Source organism: Oncorhynchus mykiss, chromosome 6 (assembly GCF_013265735.2).
Source record: "Oncorhynchus mykiss isolate Arlee chromosome 6, USDA_OmykA_1.1, whole genome shotgun sequence".
Lineage (NCBI taxonomy): Eukaryota > Metazoa > Chordata > Actinopteri > Salmoniformes > Salmonidae > Oncorhynchus > Oncorhynchus mykiss.
The window spans coordinates 79,104,950-79,124,258 of NC_048570.1; the positions used below are offsets into that span (position 1 = coordinate 79,104,950).

Below are 19,309 nucleotides of genomic sequence, written 5' to 3' on the forward strand. Positions count from 1 at the left end.
TTGTATATATTATTTTGGTACTTATGTGTTGTATATATTATTTTGGTACTTATGTGTTGTATATATTCTTTTGGTACTTATGTGTTGTATATATTATTTTGGTACTTATTTTGGTACTTATGTGTTGTATATATTATTTTGGTACTTATGTGTTGTATTTATTATTTTGGTACTTATGTGTTGTATTTATTATTTTGGTACTTATGTGTTGTATATATTATTTTGGTACTTATGTGTTGTATGTATTATTTTGGTACTTATGTGTTGTATATATTATTTTGGTACTTATGTGTTGTATATATTATTTTGGTACTTATGTGTTGTATATATTATTTTGGTACTTATGTGTTGCATATATTATTTTGGTACTTATCTGTTGTATATATTATTTTGGTACTTATGTGTTGTATATATTATTTTGGTACTTATGTGTTGTATATATTATTTTGGTACTTATGTGTTGTATATATTATTTTGGTACTTATCTGTTGTATATATTATTTTGGTACTTATGTGTTGTATATATTATTTTGGGTCTTATGTGTTGTATATATTATTTTGGTACTTATGTGTTGTATATATTATTTTGGTACTTATGTGTTGTATGTATTATTTTGATACTTATGTGTTGTATATATTATTTTGGTACTTATGTGTTGTATATATTATTTTGGTACTTATGTGTTGTATATATTATTTTGGTACTTATGTGTTGTATATATTATTTTGGTACTTATGTGTTGTATATATTATTTTGGTACTTATCTGTTGTATATATTATTTTGGTACTTATGTGTTGTATATATTATTTTGGTACTTATGTGTTGTATATATTATTTTGGTACTTATGTGTTGTATATATTATTTTGGTACTTATGTGTTGTATATATTATTTTGGTACTTATGTGTTGTATGTATTATTTTGGTACTTATGTGTTGTATATATTATTTTGGTACTTATGTGTTGTATATATTATTTTGGTACTTATCTGTTGTATATATTATTTTGGTACTTATGTGTTGTATATATTATTTTGGTACTTATGTGTTGTATATATTATTTTGGTACTTATCTGTTGTATATATTATTTTGGTACTTATGTGTTGTATATATTATTTTGGTACTTATGTGTTGTATATATTATTTTGGTACTTATCTGTTGTATATATTATTTTGGTACTTATGTGTTGTATATATTATTTTGGTACTTATGTGTTGTATGTATTATTTTGGTACTTATGTGTTGTATATATTATTTTGGTACTTATGTGTTGTATATATTATTTTGGTACTTATGTGTTGTATATATTATTTTGGTACTTATGTGTTGTATATATTATTTTGGTACTTATGTGTTGTATATATTATGTTGGTACTTATGTGTTGTATATATTATTTTGGTACTTATGTGTTATATATATTATTTTGGTACTTATGTGTTGTATGTATTATTTTGGTACTTATGTGTTGTATAGTGTTTGTTGTGATGTGGTTTTCATAAAAACGCTTTCATAAAAAAAAACACTGTTTCCAACCACACTTAAAAAAAATCATCTGTATATATTTATTTATTTTAATCTTTATTTAACTAGGCAAGTCAGTTAAGAACAAATTCTTATTTTCAATGACGGCCTAGGAACAGTGGGTTGTCCAGGGGCAGAACGGCAGATTTGTTCCTTGTCAGCTTGGAGATTTGAACTTGTAACCTTCCGGTTACTAGTCCAATGCAATGCCTTGTCATATATGGTCCGATATACCACGGCTGTCAGCCATTCAGCATTCAGGGCTCGAACCACCCAGTTTGTAGTAATAGATATTTGACACCACATATATAGTCTGTAGATGAGGTGATCTCCCGTTTACTATTGAAAGCGTATAAAAACTCTCACACACACACACACACACACACACACACACACACACACACACACACACACACACACACACACACACACACACACACACACACACACACACACACACACACAGACAATCCCGCTGACATTATCCCCCCCACACTCACACACTTATACACTTGACGCCAGACGTCAAGGGGCATGATATTACACTGATCATCATGTTCCTCCATCAATAGAATTCATGTGGTGACAGAGAGAGAGCAGTCGGGCTGTGACTCAGGTGTGTGAAAGAGAGGGAGAGCGAAAGGGAGAGGGGGGAGATAGAGAGTGGGAGTGGGAGAAAGAGAGATAGAGAAAGAGGGGGTAGAGAGAGAGCGAGAGAGGGAGGGAGAGGGGGAGAGAGAGAGAGAGAGGGAGAGAGAGAGAGGGAGGGTGGAAGAAAGCTAAATAGGCAGAGAGAGAGAGAGAGAGAGAGAGAGAGAGAGAGGGATAGAGAGAGGGGGGAAAGAAAGAGAGGGGAGAGAAAGAGAGAGGGGAGAGAGAGAGAGAGAGAGAGAGAGAGAGAAAGGGAAAGGAGATAACTAGTCAGTTGCACAACTGAATGCATTCAACTAAAATAAGTATTCCGCATATAACCCAACCCTCTGAATCAGAGAGGTGCGGCACTTTAACCACCTAGTCATTGTATAATTTGAAATCCAAAGTGTACAGAGCCAAAACAACAAAATGTGTCACTGTCCCAATAATTGGAGGGCACTGTAGTTCTCTGGGGCAGGGATGGACTGGAACTAGAAAACAGCCTGGACATTTTTAACACATTTATTGCCTCAAAGCACCCATTGTTGGCCAAACAATTATAGTTCTGTGCAAAGCCCCCAATTTAGATAGGCCCACCGGGCTAAAGATGGACCAGCCCATCTGACATTTGCCTATACTGCCCTATGGCCAGTCCGTTTCTGCTCTGGGAGTTCCAGCTAGCTAGCGAAAGAGCACTGTTGTTTCAGTGTGTACAGCTAGGGACCAGAGTACTCCCTGATCACATGACCTGACCAGGACCCTGGTTAGAAGCTAGTTTTTCACATAGTGAAGAAAACCCCATAGCTTGATATGACAGGTATAAGTTGAGTTGGGTGTGATATAATGTACTGTATTAGGTCATTCTTGGCAGTGAGGGAAGCAAAAGTAATTCCGCTACCCAAGAATAGTAAAGACCCTTTTACTGGCTTAAATAGCCAACCAATCAGCCTGTTACCAAAATATGGTGTATGATCAGATACAATGCTATTTAACTGTAAACAAATTGACAACAGACTTTCAGCACGCGTATAGGGAAGGACATTCAACAAGCAGCGCACTTACACAAATAACTGATGATTGGCTGAGAGAAATTGCTGAACAAAAAAAATGGGAGCTGGTTTGTTAGACTTCAGTTCAGCTTGAGACATTCTCGATCATAGTCTGCTCAAATCAAATTTTATTGATCACATACACATGGCTAGCAGGTGTTATTGCGAGTGTAGCGACATGCTTGTGGAAAAATATATGTGTTATGGATTTACATCCCCTGCTATATTGTGGATAAAGAGTTACCTGTCTAACAGAACACAGAGGGTGTTCTTTATTGGATGCCTCTCCAACATAATCCAGGAATTCTCCAGGGCAGCTGTCTAGGCCCCTTACTTTTTTCATTCTTTATTAATGACATGCTACTGGCCTTGAGTGAAGCCATTGTGTCTATGTATGCGAATGACTCAACACTATACACGCCAGCTACTACCGCAAGTGAAATCACTGCAACACTTCACAAAGAGTTGTAGTTGGTTTCAGAATGGGTGGCAAGGAATCAGTTATAATAAATAGTTCAAAAACAGAAAGCGTTGTACTTGGGACAAATCCTTCACTAAACCCTAAACCTCAACTGAGTCTTGTGATAAATTATGTGGAAATTGAGCAAGTTGAGGTGACAACTGCTTTGAGTAACCCTGGATTGTAAACAGTTATGGTCAAAACATGTTGATACAACAGTAGCTAAGACGGGGAGCAGTCTGTCCATAATAAAGTGTTGCTATGCCTTTTTAACAACACTATCAACAAGGCAGGTCCTACAGGCTCTAGTTCTGTCGCACCTGGACAACTGTTCAGTCGTGTGGTCAGGTGCCACAAAGAGGGACCTCGTAAAATTACAATTGGCTCATAATAGGGCAGCACGGCTGGCCCTTAAATGTACATGGAGAGCTAACATGAATAATATGCATGTACATCTCTCATGGCTCAAAGTGGAGAAGCAATTGACTTCATCATTACTTATTTTTGTAAGAAGTGTTGACATGCTGAATGAACAGAGATGTCTGTTTAAACTACTAGCACACAGCTTGGACACCCATACATACCCCACAAGACATACCACCAAAGGTCTCTTCACAATCCCCAAGTCAAGAACAGACTATGGGAGGTGCACACAGTACTACATAGAGCCATGGCTACATGGATCTTTATTCCACATCAGGTAACACCTTAAAAATACACCTTATGGAACAGTGAGGACCGTGTAGAGACACACAGGCACAGACACACATACACATCATAAGACATGCACTCTACACAAACGTACACATGGATGTTGTATTGTAAATTGTATATAACTGTCTTAATGTTGATGGACTCCTGCCTTGGCAGCAGCTAATGGGTATCCTTAATAAATATAAATATAGGATTCACCAGTGAATTAGCTGTGACTGGGGTGTTCTAGATCAGCGCTGATAAGCAGTCAAATATATATTTTGACTTTCTGGTTAATTTAGGAAGCTAATCTTGACTATGGGTTGTTGTTTGTCAAGATAATTATACCATTACAATTTCAAGTCTTTATTTCTTAAAAAGATGGAGTTATTTCAGAATATTAAAGACAGCTGGCTGCCTCACTGATCCAGCTTTCTGGAACAGCCCTCATGTGACATCTGTCCCATCTGCTGATTGGCTAGGAAGCCATGTTAGTAATCAATCTGTGATTAGATGTTTCGGTGAAAAATGTCTGCCATCTCTCTCTCTCATGCCCACAGATCATTGCCCATCTAATTTGATTATATAAAAATCTCTCCTGGGTCCCATAAAGATATTTGCATATGAAGTTTTCCTGAGGGAGAGAGAGGGAGAATGTTTCATTTGTCAAACCCTAACTTGCCTATTCGGATGTAGCATTTCATAAAGGGAAACTCAGCTGTTTAATATGAACGTTGAGTCGCTGTATCACTCCCAGATTCCCAGATACATAGTGCTCTGTGGTCGAAGGCTCTCTTTATGATCAAAGCTGAAACAGCCACAAGAGTCAGAACAGACTAGAGTTACAATATCCACTAAGTCAAAGTAGTCACAATAGTGAGGGTACAGTTATTAAAGATAGTTTAGGAAAAAATACATCTTGTTTACGCGGTGTCTAACAGTACAATATTTACAGTGGTGTCACAAGTCAAAGAACAGACAGAATAGTACAACAAAGTATAGTCACCCGGTCAGAGTGGTCACAATGGTCAGAGTGGTCACAATGGTCAGAGTGGTCAGTCACAATGGTCAGAGTAGTCACAATGGTCAGAGTAGTCACAACGGTCAGAGTGGTCACAATGGTCAGAGTGGTCACAATGGTCAGAGTGGTCACAATGGTCAGAGTGGTCAGTCACAATGGTCAGAGTAGTCACAATGGTCAGAGTAGTCACAATGGTCAGAGTGGTCACAATGGTCAGAGTGGTCACAATGGTCAGAGTGGTCACAATGGTCAGAGTGGTCAGTCACAATGGTCAGAGTGGTCAGTCACAATGGTCAGAGTAGTCACAATGGTCAGAGTAGTCACAATGGTCAGAGTGGTCACAACGGTCAGAGTGGTCACAATGGTCAGAGTGGTCACAATGGTCAGAGTGGTCAGTCACAATGGTCAGAGTAGTCACAATGGTCAGAGTGGTCACAATGGTCAGTGGTCACAACGGTCAGAGTGGTCACAATGGTCAGAGTGGTCACAATGGTCAGAGTGGTCACAATGGTCAGTGGTCACAATGGTCAGAGTAGTCACAATGGTCAGAGTAGTCACAACGGTCAGAGTGGTCACAATGGTCAGTGGTCACAATGGTCAGAGTGGTCACAATGGTCAGTGGTCACAATGGTCAGAGTAGTTACAATGGTCAGAGTAGTCACAACGGTCAGAGTGGTCACAATGGTCAGTGGTCACAATGGTCAGAGTGGTCACAATGGTCAGAGTGGTCACAATGGTCAGAGTAGTCACACTGAGGCTTTGATTATATACACTGCTCAAAAAAAATAAAGGGAACACTTTATTAACACATCCTAGATCTGAATGAATGAAATATTCTTATTAAATACTTTTTTCTTTACATAGTTGAATGTGCTGACAACAAAATCACACAAAAATTATCAACGGAAATCAAATTTATCAACCCATGGAGGTCTGGATTTGGAGTCACACTCAAAATTAAAGTGGAAAACCACACTACAGGCTGATCCAACTTTGATGTAATGTCCTTAAAACAAGTCAAAATGAGGCTCAGTAGTGTGTGTGGCCTCCACGCGCCTGTATGACCTCCCTACAATGCCTGGGCATGCTCCTGATGAGGTGGTGGATGGTCTCCTGAGGGATCTCCTCCCAGACCTGGACTAAAGCATCCGCCAACTCCTGGACAGTCTGTGGTGCAACGTGGCGTTGGTGGATGGAGCAAGACATGATGTCCCAGATGTGCTCAATTGGATTCAGGTCTGGGGAACGGGCGGGCCAGTTGCCTTCCTCTTGCAGGAACTGCTGACACACTCCAGCCACATGAGGTCTAGCATTGTCTTGCATTAGGAGGAACCCAGGGCCAACCGCACCAGCATATGGTCTCACAAGGGGTCTGAGGATCTCATCTCGGTACCTAATGGCAGTCAGGCTACCTCTGGTGAGCACATGGAGGGCTGTGCGGCCCCCCAAAGAAATGCCACCCCACACCATGACTGACCCACCGCCAAACCGGTCATGCTGGAGGATGTTGCAGGCAGCAGAACGTTCTCCACGGCGTCTCCAGACTGTCACGTCTGTCACATGTGCTCAGTGTGAACCTGCTTTCATCTGTGAAGAGCACAGGGCGCCAGTGGCGAATTTGCCAATCTTGGTGTTCTCTGGCAAATGTCAAACGTCCTGCACGGTGTTGGGCTGTAAGCACAACCCCCACCTGTGGACGTCGGGCCCTCATACCACCCTCATGGAGTCTGTTTCTGACCGTTTGAGCAGACACATGCACATTTGTGGCCTGCTGGAGGTCATTTTGCAGGGCTCTGGCAGTGCTCCTCCTGCTCCTCCTTGCACAAAGGTGGAGGTAGCGGTCCTGCTGCTGGGTTGTTGCCCTCCTACTGCCTCCTCCACGTCTAAGATGTACTGGCCTGTCTCCTGGTAGCGCCTCCATGCTCTGGACACTACGCTGACAGACACAGCAAACCTTCATGGCACAGCTCGCATTGATGTGCCATCCTGGATGAGCTGCACTACCTGAGCCACTTGTGTGGGTTGTAGACTACCACTACCACAAGAGTGAAAGCACCGCCAGCATTCAAAAGTGACCAAAACATCAGCCAGGAAGCATAGGAACTGAGAAGTGGTCTGTGGTCACCACCTGCAGAACCACTCCTTTATTGGGGGTGTCTTTCTAATTGCCTATAATTTCCACCTGTTGTCTATTCCATTTGCACAACAGCATGTGAAATGTATTGTCAATCAGTGTTGCTTCTTAAGTGGACAGTTTGATTTCACAGAAGTGTGATTGACTTGGAGTTACATTGTGTTGTTTAAGTGTTCCCTTTATTTTTTTGAGCAGTGTAGTTGTTCTTAAGTTATATGGTGTTACAATAGAGTGTTTAAAAAAATAGTGTGTTAAAATAGACTTGTTAAAGCAGACAGCGTTATAATTAAGAAATAAGGCACGAGGAGGTGTGGTATATGGCCAATATACCATAGCTAAGCACTGTTCTTATGCACATTGCAAAGCGGAGTGCCAGGATACAGCCCTTAGCCGTGGTATATTGGCCATATACCAGAAACCCCAGAGGTGCCTTACTGCTATTATAAACAGTTTACCAACGTAATTAGCAGTAAAAATAAATGGTATATGGTCTGATATACCACGTCTGTCAGCCAATCAGCATCCAGGGCTCGAACCACCCAGTTTATAATGGAGTGTTGATAGCTACGTGTCTAATCTTTGGTTTTGACGTCAGTTCATAAACTCACACTGTCGCCTTACTTAAATAGATGGTGTTGGAAAAGTGTGTTAAAACATGATTTGAAGATAAAGTGTTTTCTAGGAGACTGTTACAACAGAAAGGATCATAATGGAGTGTTGATAGCTACGTGTCTAATCTTTGGTTTTGGCCTTGATTATATGAGGCCTTGATTATCTCTGTCTGGCTTCCTGGAGCTCACAGACAGACCTGCTGATTGGGTAGCTACAAATCAGGGGTGTGGCATGCTGTGGTAGTGTTGCCCGGGGATTGGCTACCTGCAGTAAAGATCTGATTTTCTTCCCTTCTCCCACTCTTTGCGCTCTCATAAAGACCCATATAAAGGCTAATTCTACTTTAGAACAGTAAACAGATCGAATAGAATAGAAAATAATAGAATATTATGGAATAGAATAGAATATAATACATATGCGATTGTATTCTATGTTATTTTGGGTTACAAATAATAACCACACTCGGCCAAAACCAAAGAAATACAAAACATAGAATGCCCACCCCACATCACACCCTGACCTCACCAAATAGAGAAATAAAACAGCTCTCTAAGGTCAGGGCGTGACACGGAAATAACAAGAATGGTAAGTGTCAAGTATTTTATCCCAGTCCCAGAGGATAGCACATGAACGTATTAATGAAAACGATTATTTCCAAAGTGGTCCTCCTGGGACAGTGAGTGTTTTGAGGTCCAGGAATGATTGGCTTAATCTGGGTCTGGAAAAGGAGCCCTGGACTGCAGGTCTGTCTGGCCAGAGTCCAGGCAGAACATCCCACGGATGAGTGGTGAACAGGGCTCCATCCCAAATGGCCCCCTGTTCCATACATAGTGCACTACTTTTGATCAGAGCCCTGGTTAAAAGTAGTGCACTCTGTAGGGAATAGGGGGCCATGTGGGACGGAGCCCTGGAGAACCCTGACCTCTCAGAGAAGACAATTGCATTACAGTCACATTACATTGGAGAAGGAGCTGTGTCAATCAGTCATTCCCCAGCACTGTGTGTGTATCCAAAATGGCACCCTATACCCTATATAGTGTACCATAGGGCTCTAATTAAAAGTAGTGCACACTACAGAATATAGGGAATAGGTGTTATTTGGGACACAACCTGTAACAGATCTTAGTACACATCTGTAATGACAGTTGTTTCCCTTTATATTATATTAGGGACGACACTTTCTGAGGTTCTAGTTGCAGGCTGTAGCTTTGTAATACCAACACTTACATTGACTATACAACTAGAAGTATGTCATGTCACCAACATTTTACCAAATGGGGGGAAAAAAAATGTTGCAAGGGTTCATATGTGCAATATGTGGGATGTATTTGTAACCTAAGGAATCTTTGCATGAAGATTATATGTTAATTCTACAGAGACTTAATCCCTACACCAGGCTTTTTAGCTCATTACGTTACTAAATACACTGAAAAGAATGTAAACGAAACATTCAACAATTACAGTTCATATAAGTAAATCAGTCAATATAAATTAATTATTAGGCCCTAATCTATGGAGTTCACATGACTAGGAATACAGATATGCATCTGTTGGTCACCGATACCTGAAAAAAAAAGTTGGGGCTTGGATCAGAAAACCAGTCAGTGTCTGGTGTGACCACCATTTTCCTCATGTCCTTCACATAGAGTTGATCAGGCTCTTGATTGTAACCTATGGAATATTGTCCCACTCCTCTTCGATGGCTATGCGAAGTTGCTGGATATTGGCAGAAACTGGAACAAGCTGTCATACACGTCGATCCAGAGCATCCCAAACATGCTCAATTGGTGGTGACATGTCTGGTGAGTATGCAGGCCATGGAAGAACTGGAACATTTCAGCTTCCAGAAATTGTGTACAGATCCTTGCGACATGGAGCCGTGCATTATCATGCTGAAACATGAGGTGATTGCGGCGGCAGTGGGCCTCAGGATCTCGTCACAGTATCTCTGTGCATTCGAATTGCCATCTATAAAATGAAGTTGTGCCAGTGGCCATCGAAGGTGAGCATTTGTCCACTGAAGTCAGTTACAAAGCCAAATTGCAGTCAGGTCAAGACCCTGCCGAGGACGACGAGCACGCAGATGAGCAGTTTGTGCAGAAATTCTTCGGTTGTGCAAACCCACAGTTTCATCAGCTGTCTGGGTGGCTGGTCACAGATAATCTCGCAGGAGAAGAAGACGGATGTGGAGGTCCTGGTCTGGCGTGGTTACACGTTGTCGGTTGGACATACTGCCAAATTCTATAAAACGTTGTTGGAGTCGGCTTATAGTAGAGAAATTAACATTCAATTATCTGGCAACAGCTCTGGTGGACATTCCTGCAGTCAGTATGCCAATTGCACGCTCCCTCAAAACTTGAGACATCTGTGGCATTGTATTGTGTGACAAAATTTAGAGTGGCCTTTTATGGTCCCCAGCACAAGGTGCACCTGTGTAATGTATAATCAGCTTCTTGATATGCCACACTTGTCAGGTGAATGGATTATCTGGCAAAAGGGAAATGCTCACTAGATGTTTGTGTGTATGGAACTTTTCTGGGATCTTTTATTTCAGCTCATGAAACATGGGACCAACACTTTACATGTTGTGTTTATATTTTTCTTCAGTACACATTGAAAAGCACATTGTGAAAGTAACATCTGAAATAATCTCCTAGCTATCGCCATGTAAAGCAGCACGCCTGTTGAATGCAAAATGGTCTGTTGTTGATGCCAAGCGACCCAGCCCATGTTGTTAGACCTACTGGCTCACGGTCACAGCCCAGCAGTAAAGGCTAATGCTGATGCCATGTTTCACAGCCCATTTCACGTGAGCATTGTGTGTGTGTGTGTGTGTGTGTGTGTGTGTGTGTGTGTGTGTGTGTGTGTGTGTGTATATGTGTGTGTCTGTGTGTGTGTGTGTGTGTGTGTGAGAGAGAGAGAGTGTGAGAGAGAATGAATGCATGAATGAATGAATGCATCAGTGGTTAAACCCCTGAACTGATGTGGAGCAGCTGCCGGCTTAAGCTCCACAACAGTCCCCTCTCACTGGCTGCCTCTCCTGGCCAGTGACAGTCAATCACAACCACCATCTCACAGCTAGCCAATCACATCCAGCATTTCATAGCTACTCGTTCACAGCTAGCCAATCACATCCAGAAATTCATAGCTGCTCGCTCACAGCTAGCCGCTCACAACTAGCCAATCGAACCCAACCAATCGAATCCAGCAACTCCTTGCTAGCTGCTCACAGCTAGCCAATCAGATCCAGCCACCCCTCGCCAGCCATTCACAGGTAGCCAATCACGGGGGGCTTGATTCAGGATTGAGATAAGCGTGCACAATTTGGACCTTCGTGTAAGGCATGCGTTGATGTGGGACAATGGGAGACTTAAGTGAAAACTCAAGATAAGCGCATGGATCTAATTTCAGAATACCATCCAGAGAGAGAGGCTTTGGGGTTCATCCCTGTGTTGCTCAGTCAGGGCACCTAATCCCACAGTTCTGGTGTAAATCTGAATTGGCACACTTATTCCCTTATTCCCTTATTATTGCACTACTATTAGCTAAAGCCCTCAGCCCTGTTATTTCAATGATTGTAGTGCCTTAGAGCCCTATGGCAATACAAAACATATTACTTCAATGATCAACTCTCATTATGTAAATCATAATAATGATAATATGTACAATATTTCCCCCATACCTTTCTATAATAGCTATCTTTGTGAGCCAGAATAGAAAGCACCAGCCTCTGGGGGCATGGTGTGTAATGGGTCAGAAACAGAACATATCTCAGTCTGCCCTGGTAGAGGTACCAGGACTGATCTGGGTCAGGGAGTAATGACGTTACTATATCGAACACGTCAAACCATGCATACTCAGTACTATCTAGACCCAGTCACTGGGTTCAGACCCACTCATTTCACTGAGTCTCTAATTTGAGATGAATAAAATATAGCTAGTTAGCGTGGTTAGAGTGTAATTGTGTATTTACCTCGGGCGAGCAAGAGAGCCGGGCCTCCACAGCAGTATGTGGGGACATTGTGTGTTGGAGCATTATGATGTGTATGTGTGTGTGTGGTGTGTGTGGTGTGTGTGTGTGAGGTGGTGTATCAGAGCATTTTAACTACTGAAGTAATTATAGCCTGCCTCCTGCTGTAAAAAGGATGCGTATCAATGTGGCCATTGGCTCTATTGACAGTGAGAAATCCATACACACACACACATACACACACAGCCTACACATTCACGCAAACACAAACGCAAGATATGCATTCACGCACATACACACGTAAGCAGACATATACACAAAACTACACACAACACACACACACACACACACACACACACACACACACACACACACACACACACACACACACACACACACACACACACACACACACACACACACACACACCATAAAAGCACTAGCAGAAGATTCTAATGGTGGACAGTCCACTTAAATTGATTTTTATTGGGATGCATGGGCCTCTTACTTTATTTTACCCAAATTAAATCAAGCATACTCATTGGTTGTGGATTGTGTGAATCCCATCCTACTACAGTCTTTGACGGTCCACAGTGAGCCTGTGACGATTTTCCCAGTGTGAAACTGTAGATATTATGGATTTTTGTGTGTGGCTCACTGCGCAGGGTTTCACCTCAATGATATCAGATTAATCCTTCTTCATGATAAGAGCATTGCTGTTTTCTTGCTTTGTGCAATCCTAATATCTCTGTGTGCTATATTATCTGATGATAAAGTATCTGTGTCCTAGCATATCTGTGTGCTAGTATCTCTGTGTGCTAGTATCTCTGTATGCTAGTATCTCTGTGTGCTAGTATATCTGTGTCCTAGCATATCTGTGTGCTAGTATCTCTGTGTGCTAGTATCTCTGTATGCTAGTATATCTGTGTGCTAGTATTTCTGTGTGCTAGTATATCTGTGTGCTGGTATATCTGTGTGCTAGTATCTCTGTGTGCTTGCATATCTGTGTGCTAGTATCTCCGTATGCTAGTATATCTGTGTGCTAGTATATGTGTCTGCTAGTATCTCTGTGTGCTAGTATATCTGTGTGCTAGTATATCTATGTACTAGTATATCTGTGTGCTAGTATTTCTGTATGCTAGCATATCTGTGTGCTAGTATTTCTGTATGCTAGTAAATCTGTGTACTAGTATATCTGTGTTTGCTGGAGTGTCTGTGTGCTAGAGTATCACTGTGCTAAATTATGTATGTGCGATAGTACATATTTTCTATAGTTCCAATGTGTTATAGTATCTGTGCTAGAGTATCTCTGTTATGGTATCTATATGCTCCAGTATCTTTCTTCTATGCCTTTACTAACAGTTCCTATTGTTTCTCTCTTTTTGCAGAGCAATGTGTCTGGTCCTTTGGAGAGCCAGTGGATTTCACAGTGATTCCCATCCACCACTCGGATATACAGAGTTGGAGTTTTGACACAAGCTCATCTACGCAGGCCTGTCAGAGTTGTGTCTGCCTGGGGGTTAACGCTCCCTCCACCGTCCCTCCTCCTCCTCCCCCTCCTCCACCAACACCACCGCTGGCTCCTCCACCGCTGGCTCCTCAGTCCGAGCAGAGCTGCTCCACTGCATCTTTAATAGAGGTCTCTCAAAGCATTGCCTTCCATGGTTTCTGCCCTGCTCCAGACCCTATCATCTTACATCGTGAAGATTTGCAAAGGAATGTTTACAAAGAAATTGGCGAATCCCACAAAGAAGAAAGAGAGTAGCGACAATAAAGAGCCTAAATTGACCACCACTGATTTGCGTGACCAAGGTAACCTGACGCCGACACTCTCCTCCACTGTGAAAACCACAGTGAAAAATATCAGCAAATGCTCTTCGGCGCGTAACATCTCTCTTGAATTAGACGACGGAAAAAATGACTGCTCATCTCTCTCACCGACTTTCAGTTACCGTGTAGCGATAGCCAACGGACTCCCGAAAAACACTCTTCTGCTGAACAATAATGAGAGTATCTTCCAGGAGATCCTCTCCATCAATAGCGAATACTCTGACTCCCTGAGCGAGGCCAAACCTGTGCGTAGATTCGATGAGCAGAAATCTCACACCATGCCAGTGAGACGGAACAGGAAGAGCCTCATTAGTCTGGCGCCCTCCGATGGCAGCTCAGAGGGTGAGAGGGTGGAGCGCTCAAGTCTGCACACTCTCCGACTTGGCGCGCTACGCAAGCTGAGGAAATGGAAGAAGAGTCAGGAGTGCGTGTCTTCGGACTCCGAGGTGAGCAACTGGAGGAAGACCCTGGGTATCCGGAGCAAGTCCCTGGACCGGGCTGGGAGGCAGCAGAAGTCAACCTCTGCCTTAGAAGCCGGCTCCAGCTCTACAGGCTGCATCAACCAAACCCAGGATGTGATGGAGATGATCTTTAAGGAGCTGCAGGGCATCAGCCAGATCGAGACAGAGCTTTCAGAGCTCAGGGGACATGTCAATGCCCTGAAGAACTCCATCGACGAGATCTCCTCCAGCGTGGAGGTGGTGCAGACCGAGATCGAACAACTGCGTACTGGCTTTGTCCAGTCCCGGAGAGAGACGCGAGACATCCACGACTACATCAAGCAGGTCAGCCACCAGGCCAACAAGGCCAGCCTGAGGTTTATAAACGTCCCTGAGGAGAAGCTGGAGAAAACTGAGAGTCTCATCTATCACATTCTAAAGGACAAAATGGGATTTGCTGAAGCACATAAAACACTTAAAATAGAGCTAGCCCATCGGTTAGGGCAACAAAGAGAATGTTCCAATGCAAAACCTAGGCCTATTATTGTAATATTCTCAACCCCCTCAGATAGAGATTTAGTTTTGAAAAAATGCTACAAACTGAAGGGGACTGGTATATCTGTATCCACTGATAGCTTAACGACTCATGATGTGAAGGAAAAGAAAGATAAAGGAGAAATGTCCTCTTCTCAAACCTACGAGAGCATGGACATTAAGGTCTCAGCCAAGGACAAAGCTGAGAGTGATGACTGGGACTCTATGGACAGTGACAAGGAGCTAGACGAACTAAACAGGAACAAATATGCAATGGTGGTGTCTAAGCCCGTTCACAAACATAAAGCAGATAAAAAGAGGCACGGTCACCATGAGCACGGTAGCCGGTCTGCGGATGAGGCAGGCTACTCTGCCTCAGTTCATTACGCTGATGACTCCTATGATGAGTCTGACAAAGCCTCCAAGCCCTACTATGGTGACCTCACCCCCGGCTGGCTTTCTCAAAGCGACTACTCCACCCCCAAGCTCAGCCGCTCCGAGTCTGACTGCTCCAAGCTCTGCCAGTCCTACTCTGAAGACTTCTCAGAGAGCCAGTACTTCAGCCGGCCCAATGGCAGCTCTCTTCTATCCTCCTCAGACCAGGAGCTGTGGCAGAGGAAGCAGGAGGACATGGCGTCATCATGGTATGCCAGCCAGACCCTCAGCCAGGAGAACCCTCCGTACGCTGAGCCCAACGAGGCCGAGACCACCGAGACCATCGACAGTGGGGTGAGCAATGGGTTGATCTGCATGTCTGGGGATAGGAGCCATTACAGCGGCTCACAGCTGTCTCTGCAGGGAGACCTCTCCCCATGGAAGGACTGGCCTCACCTGGAGCAGGGAGCAGACTCTGGGCTGGACGCTTCCACAGAGCAGAACCTGGTGTCTGAGGTCAGCAGCCCCTTTGACCCAGCTGCCATCCCTGGCTTCCCTGAGAACATCACCAAGTGTCAGGAGGTGGACCTGGCATTTGAAGGGGAGGAGACTTTCATGTTGTATATGGTGGAAAGCACCCTCTTGGACACTGCCCCACTGGAGATCACCCAACTAGAGAGTGCCCGGCTGGGTAGTGCTCCCCCCACTACTCTTTATACAGCCCCTATCGTAGCGAAAGAACCTGTTGTAACACCACCTGTCCATAAGCCTAAAGCTAAAGAGACTGCTAAAACACTTCCTAAAGAAACTTCTAAAGCAGCTCCTAAAGCTAAAACACCTACTAAAGAGTTAGCTAAAACTGTTCCTAAAGAGATTGCTAAGACTATTCCTAAAGAGTTAGCTAAAACTGTTCCTAAAGAGATTGCTAAGACTATTCCTAAAGAGGTTGCTAAAACTATTCCTAAAGAGGTTGCTAAAATTATTCCTAAAGAGGTTGCCAAAACACCTAAAGAGGTTGTTAAACCTATTCCTAAAGAGGTTGCCAAAATACCTAAAGAGGTTGCTAAAACTATTCCTAAAGAGGTTGCTAAAACTATTCCTAAAGAGGTTTCTAACACTATTTATAAAGTGACTTCTAAACCGGCAAAAGAGGTTGCTAAATCAATTGCTGAAGAAGCTGCTAAAACTATTAAACTAAGAGAAACAGCCAAAATGATTCCTAAAGAGAATGTTAAAACACCTCCTAAAGAAATTGTTAAAGCTATTCATGCAGAGGCTCCTAAAACACCTCTGAAAGACACTCCCAAAACAAGCCCAAAAGAAACTCCCAAAACAAGTCCGAAAGACACTCCCAAAACAAGTCCAAAAGAGGCTGTGAAAATACTTCCCAAAGACACTCCTAAAACAAGTCCAAAAGAGGCTGTGAAAACACCTCCCAAAGACACTTCTAAAACTCGTACAAAAGAGACACCTAAAATGGTTCCTAAAGGGGCATCTAACACGCTTCCTAAAATGGCAGCTAAAGAAGCCCCTGAACTATCCACCCAAACATTCCCTGAGCTTGATGTCAAACACAGCTTCCAACCGAGCCAGACCAAGTCATCCACCATGTACCGTAGCCAGAGCGAGATCCGGTCCGAGAAAGTTGTAGAGGAGGTGCCCAAGTCCTGGAGCAGCCGCCTCAGCATCGACCTCACCGACAAAGCTCCATCCTTCAGCTTTGGGTTCGGCTCCACCCTGAAGAAGGCAAAATCAGCCCTGGAGGTGGTGTGGAAGTCAGGCCCTCCACCTAGTGCCGCTCCCCCAGAGCCACCCCCAGACTCAGGCTCCTTCATGGGCCGCTTCTGCACACTGTCCACCTCCACGGCCAACGACTCCAGCACCACCATCGACTCAGACGTCTACACAGATTCCTTTGTCTACAAGGCTGAAGATGAAGATGAGGCTACCACTGGTGACCAGCTGGAGGACAACGAGACCGCCTATGTCGGGGTGATGGAGCAGGTCCTGGCCAACCTGGAGAACCGGTCCAATGCCAACGACACAGAAGAGACAGAGGAGTTTGAGGAGCCCATACTGGATTATGATCCTGATGCCTCTCAGGATTATGTCTCTGAAGACTATGAGGCTACCACCCAGGATTACGAGGACTCTGAGGAAGTTGAGGCCACCCAGGAGGCTGCAGTCGTTCTGGAGTATGACTGTAGTCTGGACGAGCATTACGACGAGGAGTACAGTGAGGATTACGTTGATGATGCCATGACGGGGGACACGGCAGAGGACACAGCAGAGTATGAGGCCATGGTGGAGTATGTCGAGGTGGAGGAGCCTGACGAGGAGGAAGAAGAGGAGGAGGAGGAGGAAGAGGAGTTAATGGAGGACATGGAAGAGGGGGATGAGATGGAGGAGGCCTCCGAAGCGTCTGCGTCGGAGAGGACGGAAAACCTAGAGGATGAGAACAAAAACATTCCGGAGAAGGAGGAGATGCCTGCAGAGGCTCCGCCCAAAAAGCGAATCCGTCCGACGTTTAAGGAGGCTGCGCTGAGGGCCTACAGGAAGCAGATGGATGAGCTGCAGCAGCAGATCCTGGCTGGAGGTAGCTACACCTTCTCTTTACTACATTTTACTTCACTTTACTACACTACACTTTACTTCACATTACTACACTTTACTACACATTACAACCTGATCTGGTTCGCACTGTATAACCAACTGCTATGGTAGTTGTCATGGCAAATTGGACCATTGGATCTTGCAAGACAGCACAAACAGATCTGGGACCAGGCTGCTACACTTTGTCTTCTCTCTTTACTCATCTTTGGCATTGCACCAGTGTAGTGCAGAAAGTTTTACTCAGTTCAGGTCATAAGGTTCAAATTATGGTATGTATCATACAGTTAACAGTACAGTAGCATGTCAAGTATGCACTATAAAATAGATATGTTTGTGTACTATCTGACTTTGATCCATGACATTTGAACACAGACATTTATCTGAGATGTGGAATGATTGGTGTCAGTTGAACATGTCTTTGGTAGAGAATCCTTGAGGATCAGACTGAGGCCTGTAGTGGAATATGCATGAGCACCTGGAAACCCCCAGCATCTGTTCCACCGGTGTTGGGATTTCAGGGACTTTCAGGTTGACTTTGACTGTTTGATTTGCTTCTGGCATCTTCTGGAATTAGTCATTGATTTTGTGCTTGATGCTAATATGAAGGGACGACTGTTTTCTTTGAAGGTGGGCAAGGTTAGTGTCATGGTTAGAGGTATGTATAACATAATCCTCGTGGTGTAGCACTTTACAGCTGACTTAAACTGATGGATTTTTATTTTAGAATACAAGCGGCTTTTTTCAGTTGGAGAGTTGTCTGATTTTTAGTGAGTATGTCTCTTCCTCATGAACATTTTATGGATCTAAATCGGTACAACACCCATGTTCCGGGGAACAATGCAATCAGATTAGCGAAGACTCGAACAACATGGATTCCATCCATTACCATCGACCATCAGGGATATTCAGACAATGAAAGCAAAAGAACTCACTGTTTCTGACAGCTTAGAAATATGAACTAAAAACTGAACCTCAAATTCAAGTGGTGTGTGTTTACCAAGCCTGGAGCCACATTACTCTTTCCATTTAGTGAACTAGGTCTATTCTCCACATTACCCTTCCATTTAGTGAACTAGGTCTATTCTCCACATTACCCTTTCCATTTAGTGAACTAGGTCTATTCTCCACATTACCCTTTCAATTTAGTGAACTAGGTCTATTCTCCATATTACCCTTTCAATTTAGTGAACTAGGTCTATTCTCCACATTACCCTTTCCATTTAGTGAACTAGGTATATTCACCACATTAACCTTTCAATTTAGTGAACTATGTCTATTCTCCATATTACCCTTTCAATTTAGTGAACTAGATCTATTCTCCACATTACCCTTTCCATTTAGTGAACTAGGTCTATTCTCCATATTACCCTTTCAATTTAGTGAACTAGGTCTATTCTCCATATTACCCTTTCAATTTAGTG

The 19,309-nt window shown here is 43.2% G+C and overlaps 1 protein-coding gene across 1 annotated transcript in view; it reads left to right on the forward strand.

Moving 5' to 3' along the window:
- Positions 1–19,309, forward strand: part of LOC110526645 (protein unc-13 homolog C-like) — a 265,368-nt gene that overhangs the window by 15,358 nt on the left and 230,701 nt on the right. Inside the window, exon 2 of the mRNA XM_036981784.1 lies at positions 13,485–17,871. Within this exon, the coding sequence (XP_036837679.1) occupies positions 13,758–17,871 (4,114 nt within the window). The 5' untranslated portion in view covers positions 13,485–13,757. The remainder of the gene's footprint in view (positions 1–13,484; positions 17,872–19,309) is intronic.